Source organism: Lactuca sativa, chromosome 4, assembly GCF_002870075.4.
Source record: "Lactuca sativa cultivar Salinas chromosome 4, Lsat_Salinas_v11, whole genome shotgun sequence".
NCBI lineage: Eukaryota > Viridiplantae > Streptophyta > Magnoliopsida > Asterales > Asteraceae > Lactuca > Lactuca sativa.
In genome coordinates, this window is record NC_056626.2 from 400,419,648 (window position 1) to 400,445,368 (window position 25,721).

At 40.4% G+C, this 25,721-nt stretch overlaps 1 protein-coding gene across 1 annotated transcript; it reads left to right on the forward strand.

The window, feature by feature from the left end:
• The first annotated feature begins 1,532 nt into the window (after positions 1–1,532).
• Positions 1,533–2,903, forward strand: LOC111891723 (probable galacturonosyltransferase-like 10). The gene has a single exon (XM_023887794.3). The coding sequence runs from the start codon at positions 1,613–1,615 to the stop codon at positions 2,735–2,737; it is 1,125 nt and encodes a 374-aa protein (XP_023743562.1). The 5' UTR covers positions 1,533–1,612; the 3' UTR covers positions 2,738–2,903.
• The last annotated feature ends 22,818 nt before the right edge of the window (positions 2,904–25,721 follow it).

Below are 25,721 nucleotides of genomic sequence, written 5' to 3' on the forward strand. Positions count from 1 at the left end.
GTTGTCTTCCACGGTATACATAACAATCCACCACGACCACTACCAACCACTAAGCAGCGGAATGGTATTCATGGTTAGTGGTCATTGCCACATCAACCATAAAACCCTTCGTGAAAATATAACAAAAGGTCTTAGAATCTTAGATATTGTTCCTATCTTCAATGCTAAATATTTTTATTTTTTGATTTCTTAAACTATTAACAAAAAATTATGAACAAGTGTTGAAATCTATATAGTTGTATGCTACTGATTGCTACAGTATATTGGAATAGATTGGAGTTATAAATCTTTTTGTTTGTCACGATTAAAAGTGCACGGAATGGGGAACGGGGGAGAGGCGTTATGCTTGTATGACATCAAATAACAACATCATAACATGAGGAACACCACCCCCTTCTTATGTTATTTGGTGTTATGTTGAGATGTTAACGTGATAACATACTTTAACGAGAGTCTTTTTTTCCTCTCATTGGTTGCACATAATTAGTTCTCCATCATCACTTTCTCTCCTCTTAACACCATGTTATAATATGTAAACACCATCCCCACTTCATGTTATAACATGTTTTCCATTTTCTTCCGGTTTATGTTGTAACACCATTTTGACATGGCTGGTGAGGTGGCAACTTCAAGATGTGATAACATGTTGCTCACACCCATCAGCCTAAAAGTATCTTAGATGTTTTGCCTTAACACAAATTTACTTTTCACCAATGAGTGTGTTTGAGAAAATTTATTGGTAGTTAAAAGATATAAACTGTATTTTACTTGTTATATGAGTGTTTGATAAAAATAATTAAAGAGTTTTAAAATATATAAAATTATGTAAAATAACAATTAAAAAGATTATGTTAATTTTATTAAGGACAATTCCGAAAAACCTAACAAATTTGTCTAAAAGCTACATGAAGATTTAAAGCTTTTCATTTAAATTAAAAACTAAAATTATGGTACCTCCCAAGTAGAGTTTTTTTATTTACTTTGAAGTCTTTATTAAAAGCCAAAAGGTTAGAAGTTTTTTAAAATCAGCTGTCAAAAACTTTCATACATAAGCCAGACTGGCACATCAAATATTGTTCATCATATAATTCGAGTCTTTATCAATTTCATTTTTAACATTTTTTCAATCTACATATGTGTAGATTTAACCTTTCAAAAAACAACTTTTTATGATGGAAATTCATTATAGAAACAACTAATAAAAATAGTTCATTTTAAAATATTTTCAAAAACTTAAAATACACATTCAAACATTTTAATTTTGATGATGGAATATCAATCAATGTGAACAACAGAACAAGGCACGTGGTAACATGGAAATCAATGATACAATCGACCAAAATTGTTGTCACACTCCTCGAACCTTCCACCTTTGAATTTTCAATTCAAATCAATTTCCAAATTTCATCCCTTTTCTTTTCCACCATTCCAATATCACCCCTCCAATTCTTCCACAATTTTCGTTCCACACCCTTCCGCGTTCAAAACAAAACGCGTTTCTTCCTACTCTGAATATATATACACGCAGACCTTCTTCATCTTCTAGCAACTTTTCAAGACAACACAAACCCACAAATTCAGACACAAATTCATCTGAATTCGACCATTGCTAATGATCGGAAAAGCTTCTGTGAATGCTGATATGCTTCGATTTCAAGCTGTTTTCGTGTTGATTGTTGCTCTGTTTTTTCTCTGCACAAATGCGATACGATCGATTCCTGAATTAGAAACACCCATTAAAAAGTATGCTTCGAATATCGGAGTTTATGGAAGTGACAACGTGCAATACCTTGAAGCACCTGAGTATAGAAATGGTGATCATTGTGGAGTGTTAGGTACAACCGCCACAGCGTATGGACCTTTTGTTGTTCATGTCGCCATGACTCTCGATTTTGAATACTTGCGAGGTTCCATAGCTGCTGTTCATTCGATTCTTAAGCATACTTCATGTCCTGAAAATCTCTACTTCCACTTCATTGCATCCGAATCAAAAACCCCCAAACCCGATGACTTATCCCGGATCATTAAAACTATATTTCCGTCTCTCGATTTTAGGGTTTACAGCTTCGATGATCGCGTTGTTAAGAATCTGATTTCGTATTCGGTTCGCGAAGCGCTTGAAGATCCTTTGAATTACGCGAGGACTTATTTAGCTGAAATACTCGATTCGAGTGTGACCCGAGTGATTTATCTCGATTCTGATATCATCGTGGTTGACGATATACAGAAGCTTTGGTCGTTTTCATTAGGATCGACGGCAATCGGAGCCCCGGTGTACTGTCACGCGAATTTCACCAAGTATTTCACCGATCGGTTTTGGTCCGATTCACGGTTGTCGAGAGTGTTCGACGGGAAGAAACCGTGTTACTTCAACACAGGTGTAATGGTGATGGATTTGGCGAAGTGGAGACGAGAAGATTACCGGAGTAGAATTGAGAGATGGATGGAGATTCAAAAGGAGGAGCGGATCTACGATTTGGGTTCGCTTCCGCCATTTTTGTTGGTGTTTGGCGGCGACGTGGCGGCGATTGATCATAGATGGAACCAACATGGGCTCGGTGGGAACAATAGGGTTCATAGTTGCAGGTCTTTGCATCCAGGTCCGATTAGTTTATTGCACTGGAGTGGGAAAGGGAAGCCGTGGGTGAGACTGGACGCCGGTGAGCCATGTCCGGTCGATGAGCTATGGTCGCCTTATGATCTCTACAGACACTCTAAAGAACAACCGAGATTATGATGATGATGATGAAGAAGGCCTTGTTTGTGCTTATTTGTGATTTAATTCATTCATTTTTTTTTTTTTTTTTGTATATTATTTTGTTGAAATGTTGTTCTATACCGGATTCTTTTGTATATCTTCTATACATGAATATGAGAAATTAAAGCAATTTTGTAGTGACAAATTTATGACTATTTAAACACAAAATCTTATCACACAACTCTTATAACCACGGGTGTTTGGTTAAACCAAAACCGAACCGTTAGTAACAACGGTTTTTGTTAATCGAAAATCCATTTGACTAAATTTATCAAAAATTTGTTTAATAAAATATGACAAAAAAATCATAACTTGTCAAAGAAGTTCTCCCAATACATGCTACTTAATAAATTGTTCAAAACTTACAATAAAAAAACATTGAAATATTGTTCGATAAAATTGTGGCACTGTTACAAGTTATAACCGTGCTAGAATATTGTTATAAATTATAACAGTACTAGAATTTTATTGAGAGTCATAGTTACAAATGGAGTTTATGGTCAAATATATATATATATATATATATATATATATATATATATATATATATATATATATATATATATATATATATATATATATATGTTAGGTTATTTTGTTTTTACTATCTATTGTGTGCATGTATGACTGATTCTGGACCAATCATTTTAGTTATTTTAAGAAAGTAATTAATGCATATTACATGTTGAAGATATAACGAATATTAATTACATCTTTAGCATTTAATATGCATTAATTACTTTCTTAAAATAACTAAAATGATTGGTCCAGAATCAGTCATACATGCACACAAAAAATAGTGAAAATATTTGAATATATATATATATATATATATATATATATATATATATATATATATATATATATATATATATATATATATATATATATATATATATATATATATATGTTAGGGATGATTATAGAAAACCATAGTGACTAGAAAATACAAAAATACTAAAATTTTATCGGTAAAGTTATAGTTACGTGGACTTTATGGTAAAATATTATGTTATAATCATTTAAAAAATTATTTTTTATTAGGGATGAATATAAAATGAACAAATTACACAGATGGTCCTTTAACTTTATAGTTTTTCCCTAATATGGTCTTTACGAAATTTTTTTCCCTGAGATGGTCCCTACGGAGTAAACTTTGCACACAAAAGGTCCTTATGACTAACTTTGTTAAAAGATTCTGTTAAGTATATGTGAAAAGACGAAAATGCCCTTTGTTTTTGTTTTTTATATTTATTTTAATATGCTGTGAAATTGAAATAAAAAAATAGGCTCTTCTCTCTCTCTCTCTCTCTCTCTCTCTCTTTATATCACTCATTCTCTCTCTACCCTCACCTTTCTTCCCTTCCCGTTTTTATTCACCATCGGCCAAGGAAGAGGCTGCCAGCCACCAGAATTGCCCCTTCCTTCCTCTTTCTGTCGCAATCCAACTCCACAAACACTCCCTATGGCTGTTGTTGTCCCCTAGATCTCTGCAGCCCTGTCAAAAGGCTTGGTCGCCGGAAAAATTAACTAGAAGAAAGGAGGATGTTGCCTACAATCTGGCCCCCTCCACCTACTTCTCCAGTTGAGTAGCATCACCCCAAACACCTTCTGTTTCTGTTTTGCTCGATCCATGCCTCCCCTTCTCCTTGCATTCTATTGTCTAACAAAGAAAGAAGAACCAATGAGGGAGCTGTCGGAGCAGCCTCTCGCCAGAACCACCGTTGATCCAGCTGCTTCCTTTTCCCTTTGATTGGTGGTCGCCGACGACAAGAAAAGAACCACAAAGGGTCGTCGGAGGTCGGTTGCTCCTGCTCGAGATCTGCTTGACCACCAAAGCTTCCCGATCGTCGCTTTCCATTTTTTTCTTTTTCTGCGTCTCCGACCAGACAATAAACGAGGAGCATTTTCCCATCGTTTGTGTTGTTGGATCTCTGGTGAATCTACAATTGATGTCTGATCTAAAAATGAAGAGAGAGAGAGAGAGAGAGAGGGAAAGAGAGAGAGAGAAAGAGAAAAGGATCATTTATGTACAAAAAGCAAAGGGCATATTCATCATTTACAATTACTTAACAGAATCTGTTAACATAGTTAGTCATAAAGGCCTTTTCCGTGCAAGTTTTTCTCCCTAAGGACCATCTCAGGAAAAAAAGTTTTGTAAGGACTATATCAGGGAAAAACTATAAAGTTAAAGGACCATCCATGTAATTTGTTCATATAAAAACAATGTTGACTAGAAAATGCAAAAACACTAAACGTGTTTGTACGAATAAATGCGAAGACAAGACCATTTCAAACTTATCAAAAAAATTAGATTTACAAAAATATTTCTTTCTTTAGATTTCGACATAGATGTATGAACATGATTATAGTTATTAACGTTCAACTATTCGATCTTAAGCACCTTATGTGTGAATACAATTATTTGTGTTAATCTTTAAGCCTACAAAATATTTTTTTTTTGTCTTTGATGTGTTGATACAATTATTTGTGTTACTATAATGTAACCAGATACTACCACATCTTGGTAAATGTCATATTAACCCAACGAATTTTTCACGTGTGTCCGATTTAGTCATCAAAGTTATTTTTCTGCGCAATAGGTCACTAAGCTTGTTGGTAACCTGTTAATTACACCATTTTACCTGATTTTATAGGTTGCGAAGTTTGAGTACTTTCCATTTTACTCCGATCTACGTCACCTCAAAGTCATTATTTCATTCTTTTCCTTTCCTCTCTACACATCTAATTGCTTCTTCGATCTTTCCTCTAATCACACACATTTGGGTTTGACTCTCATTTGAATTATATACATATATTAAATCCCCACACATTTAGGAACAGTGAATTACCACATATCTTTCTTGATTCACGATTTTGCCCTTTAATTTTGAGTCATTCATAAATTTGTCACGTATCTTTCTTGGTTACAATTCTGCCCTTTAATTTTGAGTCATTCAAAAATTTGCCACGTATCTTTCTTGGTTCACAATTTTGCCCTATTACTTTATGCTTATTGCCAATTTTTGGTCCCTCCAGTGCCACGTTGCAATGATACGTGTTTTCCCTCGATTCTTCCTTATCTTCAACCACCTCCCCATCCAATTACATCTCATCTATTATGTTCTGATTTTCCTACTTTTCTCGACCGAATTTCTTCTGCGACTTTATGTGGGTTTTTTTTTCTGTCTTCCACTACTTTCGTCTCTACTCCTTCTTCCTTATATTGTATTTCATGTTTTTTTATTGCTTCGTTTGCCAGGATTGAGGCGATGATGTATTTGATTTGTGATTTCGTTGATGTGTTCCGATTTTGATTGTTCTTTAGCAAGATTGAGGCATTGATGAGTTTCTTCGTGAATAAAATTCGGATTCGAAGCCGTATTTTGGCATGGCAACTCGGAAGGCATATCCGATCGGAGTATGCAACTGGTGTTTGCAACCATGTCGGTGTTTCACCCGCATTTTCTCAGCCTCTAACCTCAATTTTGTTTCATGATTTTGAATTTTGAAAGTTCACGTATAAGGCGTGGTTGTTAATTGGAAGAAAGATTTTGATCTCTCTATCTAAATCGACCAATCAAATTTCGTGAATCATGTCATTCAACAACTTTAGTTTTACGTTAAAATACCAAGAAGAACGATTTCAAAGTATTCTTCAACAGTTCATAGTTTCACCTTACAATTATCAAATGATTGACTCCCGAGACCTTAAAAGATCATCTCCATGTAGGAGGTTTTGTTGTTTGAAATTGTTCCTAAATCGAACAAATTTTATTTTCTCAACCAACACAACAATTTGTGGTAAGTTCCTACGTTTCAATCAATCTTTTCAACTTTATTGAGATTTCCATTATTGATTTAACGTATTCGCAGGTTTCGGTTCATGATTTCGTTATGTTCTTGCTATTCAGTTTGCTGATTATGTTTTCTTATTATATGTACGTCATGAAGCATCTGAAAATCTCTAAAGACATAGAATTGTTAAGTTTGTATTTATGTTAGGTTTCCATCTTTGATTAATTTGCTTTCAAGGCAAGTTAATTCTTTTAATGACATGACACAACTTCGTTTGAATTCAAGACCAATTACATACTATACAAATCCTGTGAAGGAAAGAAAATATACCTTGATTAAATATCTTCTTCTATTGTTGAAATTTTTGGAAGGGAAGTTGTTCTGTTGGACCGTGGAGTAATTCCCACCAACTCTCTCCCTTATCTTGCTCCTACTGTCCCCTCTGTTAAAAAAATATCTTTAAGCTCAAGCCCACCAACTGTTCGTAAAAACTCCACACACAAACTTCCATTTAAATGGAAAGCCGGACACCCCAATGCCCCAACACCAGTATATGTATGTATTTTTTTTATCCAACTTTATGAAAACATACACAAAAACATTGAATGTATGTTCATAAGTATCCTTTTGTCTATAAGACAACAAATTGGTTGATTCATGGTCAAATGTTGAACCCAAAACTTTTAGAGTACTAACGGGAGAATTATTTGAGGTAATTATCTGTTTGTTCTATGTAAACATATAGCTGTTTTTTATTGGTAATTATACATATGTTATTAAAAGTTTTACATGGATAAAAAAAAGAACATGCTCCTAATTATGCAACATATTACCCATTTGGTGTTGATGTACTCTTATCACAAACAAAATGTCATCACATTGCTTGATTTGAGCTAAATGTTCTAGAATCTTCTTCAGGAGAACTTTTTTTTGTTACTTTTGTAAATGTAAAAGTACCATTATACCCTGGTAGGGGATCAAAAGAAAATGAGTATTTATGGGGCTACACATTTGTGATAATATTTTGGTCGTACGTTTCATTTCTTGATGTCATTGTTTGGACAATTACCACCTATTATGTTGTGTGGTTTTATCCTAATGCCTCAAGGTAATAACATTTGACATCTGCCACTTTTTAGTGATTATTGAACTGGCATTTCAAACTGTCATGAATTTTGGATAATAGCTAAATTTGTTAACAAATAATGTATAGAGTTAAAATGCAATAAATGTCAATGTACTTGACAGTGACTACTGTTGCTGTTTTTGTGTATTATAACATTCTACTTTCATTGTATCTATAAATGTGTATTGAACTTTTTACTCTTTTGTATCGTATTACATTATAATTGAATGAAATCAGACAACTAATAATGGGAACACGATCAACTTTACTGACATTTTGAGGTGATGAAGGCCAACGTTAATTTTAAATGTCAAAATTAGAATGTTATAATTGAGTTTTTGAAATTACAATGTTTTAATAAGAAAAAAAACTGACCACAGGCGAAGCCTGGGTTCACCTCCTAGTTTGGAATTAACAATTAAGAATTGGGGATGATTTTATCATAAATGGTTTGACGATTCAGAGAAGCTTCAATGGTGGTGGTGAATTTATACATAATAATTGCAATAATTCCAGCAAACAAACCTCCCAGCAACGCCTGAAGAGGTAACAGAGGAGCATTTTCCTCAACTGGCGTCATTGCTTTCAAACTCTCAAGTGCCTCCTCCTTCAACATCTTTTTAGTTTTTGTTCTCTTAGACCTAAATTTCTAGTCCATAGACAAAATTCTCAACTCAATCATTGCTAATACTCGCATATAACTGCAATAGGTTCAGTTGCGAATCATAAATACGGTTTATACAAATCAAACCCCTGTGATAGAGAGAGAGAGATGAGTGAGAGAGAGCATGAACCAATTCTTTGGCGCGCTTTGCACGACGACGGAGGGAGCGAAAGAGGAAGATGGAGACGCGCCGGTGAGGAGAACGCTGGTGGCGACTTGGAGAGTGGTAGGGTCATCGTCGGTAGAGATAAATGAAGGTGTAGAGAAGGGGATTTCGATGGGTCTATCTTCAGGAAAGGACGAATCGGGAGTTGAGCTAGCAATGGGGCAAGAGGCCGGTTTCAGGAACCTTCCCGAAGTCGAAATTGAACCGAAACCGATTCTCGATTTCACCTTCTCCGGCAGAAAGATACATCAGATTTCTTTGCACTTACGATTAATCTCCTAGTGTTTTTGAGTGAAGCGAGACTGGTGTGAGGTGTAGTGGCAAGGAGAAATGAGTTAGAGGTGAGATCCGGAGCCAAGATTGAAAGCAAATGTCGGTTGACTCTCTATCTCTGGCTATTTTATGTGGGATTTGGGGGTGTGATTGAATCCATTCAGTGTGTAAAAACCGCCATTAAAGGCAGACGGTGGTTTAAGGTGATGGTGTTTGAATGTTCTACAAACAATATGAACAGTACTTGGTTTCAAAATGAACATGACCAAAGAAAGTTTCAAGAACAAAATAATGATAATAAACCAGGTGGATGTTGACATGGCAGTCAAATCCTTCCAGGCATGTATATTACCTTTGAATCCAGTTGCAGGTAGCAAAAGGGTATTTTAAAACATGGAAATGAGAGTTTATTACTTTAATGTGCAAAAATATAGTTTAGTGACCTTTTAAAACAAACGCGAAAAGTTTGGTGGGCTAACATTACATTTGCACAATGAATAATGGTTTGGTAATACAATGTCTTAAAAATAAAGTAACAAATTTTAAGCAAGCACAAAGAAGTATGCTAATATTACCCATATTATTTAAAATATTAAGACTAAAATACTCACAATCTTGCGTGGAATCAAAGTAACGATCACACCAAGTTATTCTAATATCACAATAACCTCACCAGAAGTACTCTTAAATAAATTCTTACATCTCTTCAATGTAGCTTGATCATAGTTGAGTTCTTTATGGACATGTTATATTAGTAGATTATGATTTATAAACAAATGATTTAATATGACAAATGTATGATAGAACAATACTCTTTATTGATTCCCATATGTCTAGAACCTTCAAAACTGATGTAAAACTAGCCGCGGTTACCAATAATCCTTGTCTAGTTTACATAAAATCTGTCTAGGACGATGTTAAATCTTATATGATAATTCCAAATCGTTAATGTTTAAAAACATGTGAGAAGACTAACATAATAGTCTAGAACAATTTCTTCAATACAAATATCATCCAACCACCGACAAAACCATTTAAGACGATTTGCAAATTGTCGAGGATGATGAAATATCATTCGTGTGAGATATTTGAAATAATCATTATATATATATATATATATATATATATATATATACACACACACACACACACAGGGAGAGAGAGAGAAAAAGAGAGAGAGAGAGAGAGAGAGAGAGAGAGATATTCATGTATTCTAACTATCTATTGTGGATGTAGGATTAATTATGGACCAATCAAAATTTACAATATATAAAATAATTAATAAATTGTTTATAGGGTATAATAGTAATCTTACTATTTTTAATTTTAGTAAATATTCGAAACATTTAATATCCCCTTTAAATTAGAGAATTTAGTTTAAAACCCTACAAATCACCCATAGGTACATCTGCATAGAAAAGATATTCGACTTATCAGTCGCCGACCACCATCGAATTCAACCACCATCTCGTCTGCATCGTTCCTTCTTCTCGTTTTTCTGTATCAATTTCAGGCGACGATCCGTTTTTCGACTATGTTATGCCATCCGCCTACATACCTCCTGTTTGCATTCACCTGATCAAGTGATAGTGTCAACCATATCTCCTTCAATGGTCGATTGTTCGTCATTTGCATCCCCTCAAGTATTGTTGGTTGCCATTTTCCTCAAAGTGGAACCATGCCCTAAGAAATCAAAAGTGGAACAACACCTTCTTGTGCACTATTTCAAATTTAGTTGACTATTCATTTTTTATTATTAGAAATTACTTTTTCCTTGGTTTAGCTTTCGGGTGTTCTTAATTACATTACTGATTGAATATATATATATATATATATATATATATATATATATATATATATATATATATATATATAGTATCGATTTGGGTCATTGTCACACCCCCGAACCAGATGGCGGAAACGTCCGGGGGCTCATGTGACTAACAATTGAATAATCATCACAATGAATATACATGAAACATAACACATTCATCGCCAACATTACAGAATACAACCACCATTCTTCACATCAAGTACATTGTTAAAATACATAAGTTCAATTTGTTAAAAATACGATAAATGTTGTTACACAAAACTAAACCATACACACTCGCAAATCCTTCCTGCTTAACGATTAACTGAGAATATAAGTTATTTTGAAAACGGTCAACATATATAATGTTGGTGAGTTTATAAGTATGTTTGAGTAAAAGTCTTTGTATCGTTCATAAAAACCCAGAAAATCCGATATTTTCTGTAAAATGTCTGAAAATGAAGTGAAATCAAGTATAAATGCATGTGTGTATTTCATAGTTATAACTTGTACGAGTATAGTTTAGGTTCATTGTATTGTGAATAGATGATAAATGTATATGAATAATCTTCCCATAAAATCCGATATCTTCTGTTTTATAACCACGTCTAGATTCTTGTATCATTAAATAAGTCGTTTTTGCATCGACACAATCGAAGAGTTATCTTCGAAAGGTTAAATTTTTGGTATTGAATCCCTATATGAGCCGTTATAACCATGCATGATAATGACTAGGTCGCTCGTCTTGGTATTTTTCCAAATGTCGGTCTTGCTAAGGATTTTGTCGCCCTAGACTTGCCTAGTCTAGCTGTAGCGAACAACTAAGGTGTGGGGGTCACCCCGTATAGATCTATACACAAACTCCCGCTTTCTTACCAGGAAAATCTGATTATAACTACATGCTACGATTGTACACTCAGAGGTGGCAACCGACATGTCTCACTAGATTCTCAACCCCTTTTGTACTATGTTTAATGTTTACGTATATGTGATATGTTTTGGTATTCGAAAGTACATACACAAGTATACTAAGTTCAATGATTATGCAACGGTATAGTTATGATCCACTAGCATTTGAATTCCATTCCAAGCCCATTTAGCATCTAATTAGACCACAAAGGCCAAATAACGTGTAAGAGGGTAATTTAGGCCCAATAGGCATGTAAATGGGCTGCACAAGCCCAATAAACATGTAATCCGTAACTTAGGTCCAAATTAACATGTAAGCGGGTCGCAAGACCCAATAAACATGTCATGGAAAACATTGGGCTCAATATACATTGAATTGGGCCCTTGGGGCCTAATGGCTAGGTAACGTGAATATTATGCCCAATAAATAGTTATCGATGTGTTCCGTTCGTTTGTTTTACTCCGTTGTTTGTTTTAGCTCGAGTTTTATTAGATTGATAATAAAAATCATGTTTTGTAAAAACGACGTTTTTGGCCAATAATCTACCAATGTTTAATTAAGGCCCAAAGTTTGTAAAAATGACACTTTAGTCTATAATTCATAAAAATTTGCAATTTTGTCCCAAATGTCTAAAAATTTACGGTTTTAGCCCAAAAAGTTATATTTTCACACCTATTTTGCAGAAAAGTGCATTTTCAGCTCCTTGTTTGTAAAAATTTACACTTTTGGCCCAATTTTGGAAAATTTTACATTTTTGGTCAAATTTGAAAATAAATGTTATTTTCACCCTTAAATTTGGTTTATTTACATTCATGACTCAAACTTTAGCCAAATAACAATTTTAACCTCAAAACTTCATTTTTTTTCGCAAATTGGGCCCAAAACCATGAGGCCCAAATGTTTTGGCCCATTAAGCTTAAATTTGCATTTTTGGCCCTTTTTAAAGTATGTTTAACATAACAATACCTTTTTGTACATGTAGGACCTGTTTGGCCCTTATGAAAACACAAATGACACTTTTTGCCCTTATCTTTTGTTTTCTTGACAATTTTGACCTTTAACAAGGTTTTTGTTGAAATCTTTTGTATCTTAACCATGTGATTACTTTTGGCTTGATACTGTGATGTATATAATGTCATAGTTCATAGATCTGTGCTAAATAATACTTAAAATTTCAAGATTTGCTAAGATCTAACATATTTGAGCCAAATAAACTAATAATTCACACAAAACAAGCATATAACACATAGATCTACACATTTTTCTTGTATTCTCCCCTAAAAATCATATGAAAACCGAAAACAAGAGGGTATGAACTCACCTTTGTTTGATGTTTTGGTTTTTGAAGAAGAAGTGGAAGAGATTTTTGGTCTTAGCACACCTTTGATGTAGATCTCGAACTTATGGGGGTTTTCTAAGAGTATGATCACCAAAAATGTTTAGGAGAAGTGATCTAACATGTGAAAAGAGTTATATAATCTTGGATATGTACAAACTTACCAAGAAATGATGATGTTCTTGTGAAAATCCTCTTGAAACATAAGCAAAATTTCGAGATTTTGGAGGGAGAAGGAGAAGAATGCTTGAGAGTGATTAAGGAAGATGTTTGAAGAAGTTTGTGTATGTGTGTTGTGGCTCTCGGCCGAGAGTAGAAGAGGAGATGGGAGAGAGAGTGGTGAGGTGACTAGCATGGAAGTATGGAGGATCTAACATTGTTGCATGTTGAATAATATGGAGGTGGCACCTCCAAAGTCAACCCCCACCCCCCCCCCCCCCCATTTCACTTTTTTTTATATACATGGGATGAGATTTTTGGGCCAAGATGAAAGGGTGGAGTATTTTGGGCCCGTTAACTTTAATTAGGATCTTTGGATCCTAAACATAAAAATTTTCGGCCCATTGGGCCCTTGGAAGCATTCACGACCCTGTAACGTCCCAAATTTCACATCTAAAAATTTCGTTTTTAAAACATTACTTTAGGAAACATTAACAATTAAAACATTGATTAGTTAAACCAATTCACATCGATAACCAAGTTTAAAATCCATAACAGATAAACATTCAAAATATCAGAGTATCAATCCCATGTAAAACACATAATTGCGGAACCAAGGAGTGCGTGTATGATGGGCCGCTACCGTGCCTGCTCCTTTCCCTTAGCTGAGGAAGTACCTGAAACAATATCTGAAAACCGTAAGCACAAAGCTTAGTGAGTTCCCCCAACCTACCACATACCATGCAACCACATAACACAAATACTGCCAGGCTATTCTGGGGCGCCTGACTACCCGGTACGGCCATTCTGGGGCGCCGACTACCCGTGCGGCCATTCTGGGGTGTCGTCCTACCCGTGTCAAGCCATTATGGGGTGCTGACTACCCGTTGGTCCTGACAACCGATCCCCGGGGACTAGTCCCCTCCCACTACCTCTATCGCATATAACATAACAAGCCAGCATGTTAACACATCATCATATACTGTCAGACATTTCTGGGGTGTCTGCACAACCATTCGGTCCTAACAACCGATCTCTATACTGTCACATAAAACAGATCATGCTAGCACATAACATACCAGGTAGTAGCAAACCAAAATGATATCACAAAGATAATCTTCTAACAACAACTCCTACTGGTGGGCCGACATTGTGGCCGTAGACCCACCGCTACTGGAAGGTAACTCACCTCGAAAAGGCTGTTGGTCTGTGTGGGAAATGACCGTCTACTGCTGCTGCTGCTCCGGACGTTCCCCGGCTATAATTCCCACAAAAGGATCAGTCAAACACTACTAGATGTTCTTAGGGTAAAATGACCCTTTTACCCCTTACCAAGCCAAGTCCAGGTCAAAGTTAACTTCCAGTTGACTGGACTCGCCGAGTCCACGAGCAACTCGCCGAGTCCATCCCTCACTGATCCGGTCCCACTCATCAGGTCCCTCTCCCCACTCACTGAGTCACCCTTGACTCGCTACCCGGGACTATGGGGCCAACTCGAGTCCCAACTCGCCGAGTTCCTCGAGCAGATCCCCTGCTCGCTTTCAATCCACACCAGAACACCCCATACGAGGGTTTGGGGTTTCGGGACTACGTTACACAGTTAATTCCGCGCACAGGTACGAAGGGTTAAGCCTTCGATGCTTAAACCCCTCATGATATGTGGATGTTCATATGACTCGCCGAGTTTGAGGAACTACTCGGCGAGCTCCAAGCAATCTTCATAGGACTCGCCGAGTCGACGACCATCTTCATAGAACTCGCCGAGTTCCACTTTGGGACTCGCCGAGTCCTTCGACCCATTCCCTGAGTAGGCCAAATCTGGGACATGCAACACTTCAAAACCACAGATCCAAGGTCCTAGGGCTCATTTACCACGTAATGTTGCAAACTTTATGTGCATGCATGACCCTATGAGCTCAAACATGCAATTCCAAGCTCTTTAAGAGGTCCTATACTCAATGGGGACTTCAATCACCTCAACCACATAGACTTTATGCTACTAGGATGACCAAAAGGTCCAAAACCGAAGTCCTTGCAGAACATTAACCATAGACACATAGAGATTTAGGTTCTTAGGGCTTAAAACCTCTTTTTAGGGACAAAAAGAGGACTCAATGAACTAAAGATCAAGGTAGGAACTTTTCTACCTGAATAGAAGCCCTTCACAGAGTAGATTCCGGATCTTCTTCCCTTCTTGCACTCTTCAACCTTCTCCTTCTTCTCCCAAGCTCCAAACCACCTTCAAAATGCTAAAAAAATCACCCACAAGGACACAAAAGGGGCTAGGGTTTCGTTCTACAGATCTCCCGGAGTGCTAGGGGAAATGGAGGCTGGGTTAGATCGTTTAAATAGGGTGCAAACACCCAGGTTAGGGTTTAAGTCCAGACAGGGTCTACTCGCCGAGTCCCTCGGACCTACTCGCCTAGTAGACCGAGTAGATCCAGCGTCTAGTCCCGCTTCTACTCGGCGAGTTAGTCCTTCAACTCGCCGAGTCCAAGGTTAATCATGCAATATAAGGAGATTTAATAACCAAGAATACAAACAGGAACCAGGTGCTACAAATCTCCCCCACTTATTTTAGACTTCATCCTCGAAGTCTGCTGCTCGATCCTGAAACAGCTCGGGATAATGCTCCATCATCTCGTCCACCGGCTCCCAAGTCCATTCTGAACCCTTGCGGTGCTGCCATTGGACCTTCACTAGCTCCACCCTCTTGTTCCTCAAATTCTTCGACTTCCTGTCGAGGATTGCGACTGGGCGCTCAATGTAGTTCAGGCTGTCATCAACCTGAATATCCTCTAAAGGCACTACTGCTGAATCGTCCACTAGGCTCTTCCGCAGCTGAGAAACATGGAAAGTGTTGTGGATCTGGCTTAGCTCGACTGGCAGATCCAGTCTATACGCCACCTTGCCCACCCAGGCTACAACCCTGAACGGTAAGATGAATCTCGGGCCCAACTTGCCCCGCTTTCTGAATCGAATGACGCCTTTCCAAGGCGACACCTTCAGGAGAACCATATCCCCGACTTGGAACTCCAAGTCGGATCGATGCTTGTCGGCGTAACTCTTCTGTCGACTCTGAGCAGTCTGAAGCTTGCTCCGAACCTGCTAGATCCTCTCGGTCGTCTTGAGCACCACTTCGGTGCTCCCCATGACTCTCTGGCCAACTTCACCCCAGCATATCGGGGTCCTGCACCTCCGTCCATACAACATCTCAAATGGAGGGCGGTCGATACTCACGTGGTAGCTGTTGTTGTAGGAGAACTCGGCCAAGGGAAGATAGGTATCCCAGCTACCACCAAAGTCTAACACGCACGCCCGCAACATATCCTCCAAGGTCTGGATGGTCCGCTCGCTCTGACCATCCGTCTGCGGGTGAAAGGCGGTGCTAAAATGCAAACGAGTGCCCAACTCGTCATGAAATCTCTTTTAAAATCTGGAAGTAAAACGCACATCCCTGTTCGAGATAACCGATACTGGCACCCCGTGCCGCGCCACGATCTCCCTGATATAGATGTCAGCCAATTTCTCGGCCGATATGCTCTCCTGAATCGGGATAAAGTGAGCACTCTTGGTCAATCGATCCACGATGACCCAAATCGAATCCACTCCACGCGCGGTCCTGGGAAGTTTCGTGATAAAATCCATCGTGATATCTTCCCATTTCCACAGTGGAATATCCAACGGCTGCATCTTGCCATGCGGTCTCTGATGTTCGGCCTTGACCTTCCTGCAGGTCAAGAACCGCTCAACGTACCATGCCACATCCCGATTCATGCAGGGCCACCAATAATCTAGACGAAGATCCCTATACATCTTCGTCGCCCTGGGATGAATAGAGAATCGGGACTTGTGTGCCTCCTCCATCAAAATCTGGTGCACGCCTCCGTGATACGGCACCCACACCCTACGGCGTAGTGTCAATAGTCCTCGGCTATCATAATCGAAGGAGGAAACCTGACCCACCACACGCTCGCTCTTCCGATGCTCCTCCTTGATAGCCTCCTGTTGAGCCTCCCGAATTCGCTCCAACAGGGGAGTCACCACGGGCATCCTCATGCATACGTCCCTGATCGGCGCCGCCTTGTGGCTAAGCGCATCGGCCACCATATTGGCCTTCCCCGGGTGGTAGAGGATCTCGCAATCATAATCCTTCACCACGTCCAACCACCGACGCTGCCTCATGTTCAGATTCGGCTGATCCATGAGGTACCTCAAACTCTTGTGGTCCGTGTAAATGGTACATCGAACCCCGTAGAGGTAATGTCGCCAAATCTTGAGGGCAAAAACCACCGCCCCCAACTCCAAATCATGCGTCGGGTAGTTCGCCTCGTGAGGCTTGAGCTGCCTCGAGGCGTAGGCAATGACTTGCCCCCTCTGCATCAATACCGCGCCCAACCCTGAAATGGACGCGTCACAATAAACCACAAAATCCTCTACGCCCTCTGGCAGAGCTAAGATTGGTGCCTCGCACAATCTCTGTCTCAGTGTCTCAAATGCAGCCTGCTGCTCGGGTCCCTACCGAAAGACCACAACTTTCTTCGTCAGCCGCGTCAGGGGTACGGCTATCTTGGAGAAATCCTGAATAAACCTTCGATAGTAGCCTGCTAATCCCAGGAAACTCCGAATCTCAGATGGAGACTTCGGAACCTCCCATCTCATCACGGTCTCGACCTTGGCCGGATCGACCAGAATCCCGTTCTGGTTGACGAGGTGTCCGAGAAATTGCACCTCGCGCAACCAAAACTCACACTTGGAGAACTTGGCATACAAGCTCTCCCTCCTCAGGGTCTCCAACACCTCCCTCAGATGCTCCTCATGCTCCTCCTGGGTCTTGGAATAAACCAAGATGTCATCGATAAAGACTATCACAGAGCGATCCAGCATCGGTCTGCATATGCGGTTCATGACGTCCATGAACGCGGCAGGAGCATTGGTGAGCCCAAACGGCATCACCACGAACTCATAGTGGCCATAGCGCGTCCGAAACGCGGTCTTCGGCGCATCCTCCTCCCTGACCCTCATCTGATGGTATCCTGAACGCAAATCGATCTTGGAAAACCAAGACGCTCCCTGAAGCTGGTCAAAGAGATCATCAATCCTCGGGAGTGGGTAACGGTTCTTTACCGTTACCTTATTCAGCTCCCGGTAATCTATACTCATCCGATGCGACCCGTCCTTCTTTTTCACAAACAGAATCGGGGCTCCCCAGGGTGAACTGCTGGGACGAATAAATCCCTTGTCTAGCAGCTCCTGCAGCTGCGTAGACAACTCCTGCATCTCGGGAGGAGCCAACCGATACGGTGCCTTGGTTATCGTAGCCGCACCAGGAACGAGGTTAATCCTGAACTCCACCTGTCGTTCCGGAGGTATCCTAGGAAGCTCCTCCGGGAAAACATCTGCAAAATCTCGAACCACCGGAACCTCGCTCACTGTCACCTTACCCGCCTCCCGGGTATCCATCACATACGCGACATATCCTGCGCATCCCTGCTGAAGATAGCGCCTAGCCCTTGCTGCTGAACATACAGTGGGTCCACAAGGTGGCCTCTCGCCATGAATCACTAACTCTCCCCCACCTGGGGTCCTGACTCGCACTAGCTGCTGCGCGCAATTTATCACTGCCTCATTAGGGCTCAACCAATCCATGCCTATAATCACCTTGTTCCCACGCAGCGGAATGGGAACCAAATCTACCAAGTATCGCTCCTCGAACAAACGCAGCACGCAATCTCGATATACCATCGATGCTCGCACCGATCGATCATCAGCAATCTCTACCTCCAAAGGGCAATCTAACTCGCACGATGACTCATGAAACTTCTTACTAAGCGCAAGGGAAACAAATGATCGGGACGCACCCGAGTCGAACAACACCTGAACTAGAATGCCGTTCACATGGAACGATCCTAATGCATACATATACATACAGAGCACATATCAATAACATAGCATCATAAAAATAAAATAGAGGGAAAGAATCATACCCGTCAACACATCGGGTGCGGCGCGTGCCTCCTCGGTAGTCAGTTGAAATGCCCGGCTCCTCACCACTGGAGCCTCTGCCTTGACCTGCGGGCCATCTGTGATCCACAGGGTCGCTGGAGTTGGCGCCTTTACTAGCGCTGAAACTGTCAACTGGGGGCAATTGGCCTTCTTGTGGCCCCTATGGTTGCAGTGGAAACACAACAACTCGGATGTCTGAATAACTGCTGCCGGAGCAGTGCAATCCCTGCTGAAGTGCCTAGACTTGCCGCACTTGTAGCAGCCTGATGATCCCAACCTGCACGCCCCCTCGTGCGGCCTGCCGCATTTCCTGTAGCGGCTCGGTCCTGACTGGCCCTTCGGCCTCCCATCTGATCCCTTGGGCTTCTTCCCCGAAGCCCCTCCTGTCTGTACCTCCTCTGACTTCCGTTTCCGGATGTGCTCCAAATCTATCTCCCTCTCCCTTGCCCTGGCAATCATGGAGTCCAGGGTGGGGCAATCTGAAAAACTGACGTGCTCCCGGATATCAGCCCGGAGCATGTCATGGTAGCGGGTCCTCCTCATGTCCTCATCGCCCGCATACTGGGGCACCAACAATGCCCTCTCCCGGAACTTGGCGGTGATCTCCGCCACAGTCTTCGTCGTCTGTCTCATGTCTAGGAACTCCCTGGCCAGCTGCTGAAGCTCGACAGCCGGCGCAAACACCGCCCTGAATCTGGTCACAAAGTCCGACCAGGTCATAGCCTCGATAGCGGGGGCTCCCAACGAGTCACCCACTGACTCCCACCAATCACGATCTCGGTCTCGCAAGCACCCTGCTGCATACCTCACCTTCGACCCCTCGGGGCAGAAGCTAGTCAACTGTGCAGACTCGATGTCTGCAATCGATCGCCTGGTAGCAACGGGGTCTTTCACCCCGTGGAAATCTGGCGCACCACTGCCCCTGAAGTCCTTAAAGGACAGTGTGCGAGGACCCGACTGGCCAGATGTGACATCCCCAAAATCTCGGCCAGAAAAGACCGATTTTCATTTATGCTTTTAAATATTTTCAGAGTAAATCCTTTTGATTTGAAAGAGTTGCGGAATTTGTTCCCAAAAACAAAACATGATAAAACATTGTTTACCGAAGCATTTCATAAAAGAAATGTATTTTCATTATAATCAAAACTCGGGGTGTCATGTTCCGATACAGACCAATAAGCATAAACGAATACATTACAAGTCATATAGCAAATATAAACATATGCAGACTTGTAAACAAAACAACTTGATGGTTCATCCATCTCATGCCCTTCCGCCACTACCTGTAATACAATTTAAAACTGAGTGGGTCAGGCTTGGGAGCCTGGTGAGCATATAGGGTTTTCAACCCACAATAAATATCATATTTAATTTTCACCAACCAACAATAACCCAATTACCCATTCCCGTTATTCTCACTTTAATGTCCCTAAAACAACTAACATAAGGGACCTAGTCTAAGAATATTTCATCGGGGCGACAACACATGCTTCGGGGGTACCTCAGCAATATAAGTCAAATAAGGCAACCATGAGGGGGATGGAGTACAGCGAATGAACACCCAAGTTCATTAACACCTACAGGTGGCGAACCTGCTAATGTTTCCACAAGACTGTCTAGAATAGCCAGTGGTCGTCATCTAAACTCCGCTAGATGACTCAATCAAATAACAACGAGGCCTCTCATCTGTTTATTACACACCAACGGTCTACCCATGTTCTACCCAACATATTAGTAGATAAAAATATACATTTGTATACATAGTTTAAAGAAAACCTGTATAGCATGCTTTAATCAACACATATATCACATAACAGATGAGGCACACACACACATAATACATATCTCATAAAGAAATAAGCAGATCTATAAGATAGAAGAGAGTGAATACACATTCACACATAACACAACCAAATATATACACATAGCACGTATTTTTTATATAAAATACTTCGTATTATTGTATTAGAAGAAATAACTACACACTCACTTGATCAGAAGACGATCGGACAGCACTACGGCTTATAGAAGTAGTATTCCTCAGCAGATCTGGAAGATCTCCTCGAAAATCGAACTTCTCGCGGGCAGAGCTTCGACTCGGGAACCGCACTTTTCGGGATCTTCGGGACTTCCTCGGGGCTAGAGTATGATACCGGGACTTCGGGGTAGCTTCGGGGGTTTTTGCACAGAGCTTCGACACGAAAACGAGAGGGAATTGGCAAAAATACCCGGAACCCTCGCATCCTATTTATAGGAGGCTGGAGCCTCGGAGTACGCGGGGCGTACTGCGTTACGCGGGGCGTACTGCCCAAAACGTCATTGCTTACGTATCCGAAGTGCTCGAGTGCGAGTGTCGACATCCCTCGGAGTACGCGGGACGTACTCGAGTACGCGGGGCGTACCTTGGATCAGATCGGTGACTCCTTCGGATAATGCTTCCGAATTTTGAATTAAAAATAAATACAAAATGATTAATAAACTTCGGAAATTCATAACTTCTTCATACGAACTCCGTTTTCGACGTTCTTTATATCCACGCGAAGGTGAGACTACGCTCTACAACTTTCGTTTAGACTCCGTCGGCTAATTTCGACTTTATTTTTATTATTTATTTTTAATAGGCCGCGACAGAAAAACTTCGTTATAAATTCATAACTTCTTCGTTTGACGTCCGTTCTCGCCTAACTTTTTATCACTTTGCTACCAACAACGAGACCTTCGATCCTCGTTTAGATTGCTTCGGCTAACAACCGCTCGATCTCAAATCGAGTAAAACAGGCTGTATACTGCTAAGCCGGAACTTCGATAAATCATAACTTCCTCATACGAAGTCAGATTTGGGCGTTCTATATATATTCGGAAACCTCGTTTCAACTACTACAACAGTAACCAAATATATTAAGTTTATTTTACACTTAAATTTTGACGCTTATTTTTATTCTTAATTAATCAAACCACATAATTAAGCAATTAAGCACAAAACACATAATACTCAAATAATACATTATTATTATCTCACAACGGGTTACAAAGGTTAACCTAGACTATTATATTGCTAAAAGTGGCAAGCCCGGAAACACAGGCGTTACAATTCTCTCCACCTTAGAATGATTCCGTCCCCGGAATCACACATCAACAAACAAATGCGGATAGCGACTCAACATGTCACTCTCCGTCTCCCAGGTGAGATTCGGCCCATTCGTGTGTTTCCATCGGACAAGCACTAACCCAACCATTTTGCGTCGCAACTTCTTAGTCTTTCGGTCAACAATTGCCTCTGGTTCTTCAATCAACCTTTTGTTCTCATCAATTCTCAATTCAGAAATTGGAATTATATCGGGAACTTCTCCCGTGAACTTCCTCAAATAACACACATGAAAGGTGTTGTGAATTCCATTCAGTTCTTCGGGTAATTCGAGCTTGTAAGCTTGATTCCCAATCCTCTGAAGGACTTTAAACGGTCCAATAAACCTTGGACTCAACTTTCCCATTTTACCAAATCTTATAAGTCCCTTCCACGGCGAGACTTTAAGCAAAACCGAATCTCCAATCTCAAAAGTCATCGGTCTTCGCTTCTTGTCAGCATAGCTCTTTTGACGATCCTGAGCTGCTAACATTCTTTCCCTAATTATTTTTAACTTTTCAGCAGTTTGATCAACCATCTCCGGTCCCATAAACTGCTTTTCCCCAGCCTCAAGCCAACAAGACGGCGTACGACACTTCTGTCCATACAAAGCTTGATAAGGTGCCATCTTAATGCTCGAGTGAAAACTATTATTATAGGAAAATTCTACCAACGGTAAATGTTCATCCCAATTACCTAGGAATTCCAAGGTACATGCTCTCAGCATATCTTCAAGTGTTTGATTGTTCTTTCACTCTGACCATCAGTCTGCGGATGGTATGCTGTGCTTAAACATAACTTGGTACCCATTTCCTCTTGTAGACTTTTCCAAAACCTTGAGGTGAAACGGCTATCACGATCCGATACAATCGTTAACGAAACACCGTGAAGCCTCACAATTTCCTTCACGTAAGAATTCGCAAGCTTCTCCATAGACCATTTCTCCCTGGCCGCTATGAAATGCGCACTCTTAGTGAATCGATCAACGACCACCCAAATCATGTCGTGACCATTCTTTGTTCTGGGCAGTTTAGTGACAAAATCCATAGCAATGTCTTCCCACTTACCCATAGGCACAGGCAAAGGTTCTAAACTCCCGTAAGGTTTCTGATGTTGTGTCTTGACTCTCGCACAAGTCACACACTCAGCCACATACTTTGCAACATCAAGCTTCATCGTCGGCCACCAGTAGTAGGGTTTTAGGTCCCTATACATTTTAGTGCTACCCAGATGAATTGAGTACATGGTTTTGTGAGCTTCTTCCATCAGAAGATCCCTAATTCCTCCTGACTTAGGTACCCAAATACGATCTTGGAATACCTTCAGTCCATGACCGTTAGTACCAAACACCAACGTTTTACCCAAACGTTCCTCCTTTCGGTCATTTTTCTCAGAAGCTTCCTCTTGAGCTTTCTTTATACTTTCCACAATGGTCGAGACAACTTCAATTTTCAATGCTCTTGGCCTCTTCCTTTCAAGATTGACCTTCCGACTGAGAGCATCAGCAACAACATTAGCTTTACCGGGGTGGTAAAGTATCTCGCAGTCGTAGTCTTTAAGTAATTCTAGCCAGCGTCGTTGCCTCATATTCAATTCTTTCTGATTAAAGAGGTATTGGAGACTCTTATGATCAGCGAAAAGTTTGCACTTCGTGCCATAGAGGTAATGCCTCCATATTTTCAGAGCGAAAACTACTGCTGCCAACTCCAAATCATGAGTCGGGTAATTCTTTTCATGCTCTTTCAACTGTCGAGACGCATATGCTATCACATTTTCTCTTTGGGTCAAAACACAACCCAATCCAACACCAGACGCATCGCTATAAACAGCGAAGTCTTCAACTCCATCGGGTAGAGAAAGTATCGGTGCCTCGCATAGCTTCTTCTTTAACTTCTCGAATGCTTCTTTATGCTTCTCACTCCAAGCATAAGTAGCTCCTTTGTGGGTCAAAGCTGTTAATGGAGTAGCAATCGAAGAAAAACCTTGGATAAACCTTCGGTAATATCCGGCTAATCCTAAAAAGCTTCGAATCTCCGTGGGACTTTTCGGTTGTTCCCACTTCGTCACAGCTTCGATCTTCGCTGGATCAACCATTATCCCTTCTTGGTTGACCACGTGACCCAAGAATTGGACCTCACGAATCCAAAAATCACATTTGGAGAACTTCGCATAAAGCTTCTCCTTCTTCAAAACTTCTAACACTTCTCGCAAGTGTCTGCCATGCTCCTCCTGGCTTTTCGAGTAGATCAGAATGTCGTCTATGAACACTATCACGGATTTATCAAGGAAAGGATTACAAACCCTATTCATCAAATCCATGAACGCTGCTGGAGCATTAGTTAGTCCAAACGACATAACCAAGAACTCGTAGTGTCCATATCTAGTTCTGAATGCAGTCTTCTCGATATCTTGCTCTCTTACTTTTAGCTGATGATATCCTGACCTAAGATCGATCTTCGAGAAATAGCTCGAACCTTGCAATTGATCAAACAGGTCATCAATCCTCGGCAACGGATATCTATTCTTTATTGTTGCCTTGTTCAGCTCTCTGTAATCGATGCACATTCTCATACTTCCATCTTTCTTCTTTACAAATAACACCGGAGCTCCCCAGGGCGATGAACTAGGTCTAATGAAACCTTTGTCCAACAACTCCTGAAGTTGCATCATTAACTCCTTCATCTCTGTCGGTGCTAATCGATAAGGTGCTTTTGCAATTGGCGTGGTTCCTGGTAACAAGTCTATTCTGAACTCCACTTGTCTATCAGGTGGTAATCCAGGAAGATCCTCGGGGAACACTTCCGGAAAATCACACACCACTGGAATGCTCTGCATCACCTTCTTTTCCTTCTTAGCATCAATCACAAATGCTAAATATGATGTACATCCCTTGGTCAAACACTTTCTGGCTTTCATTAGAGAAATGATCCCAGAATTCACTCGTCGTTTGTCCCCATACACCATAAACGAATCTTTTCCAGGCGGGTTTACTTTAACTATCTTCTTCTTGCACAAAATTTCGGCATCATTGGCGCTAAGCCAATCCATTCCCAACACGATGTCGAAACCATTTAGTTCGATAGGCAATAATTCCTCGTGGAACTTATTCCCATTCAGATCAATTAAGATGCTTTTCATACGATGGCTAACAGGTACAAACTTGCCACTAGCTACTTCGACTAATAAAGCATTATTTAGTCTATCAACAGGCAAAGCTAGCTTTCTACCAAACTCATGCGAAATAAAGGAGTAGTTGGCTCCAGAATCAAACAATATATGAGCAGGTAATTCGTTTACGAGAAAGGTACCTGAAGCGACATCAGCTTCATCTTTAGCAGCCTCAAGTGTCATCTGGAAGGCTCTCGCCTTCGGCTTTGGTGGAATGTTGGGCCTAGCTGCCTCCTTCTTCTTCGGACAGTCTTTCAAAATATGCCCCTCTTCATTACAACCAAAACACACCCTTTTGTTGTTCGGACATTCATTGGCAAAATGTCCAATCTTCCCACACTTGTAGCAGGTCACATCCTCGCTACATTTCCCAAAGTGCTTTTTCTTACACTTATCACACCACTTCGCTTCGCCTCCTTT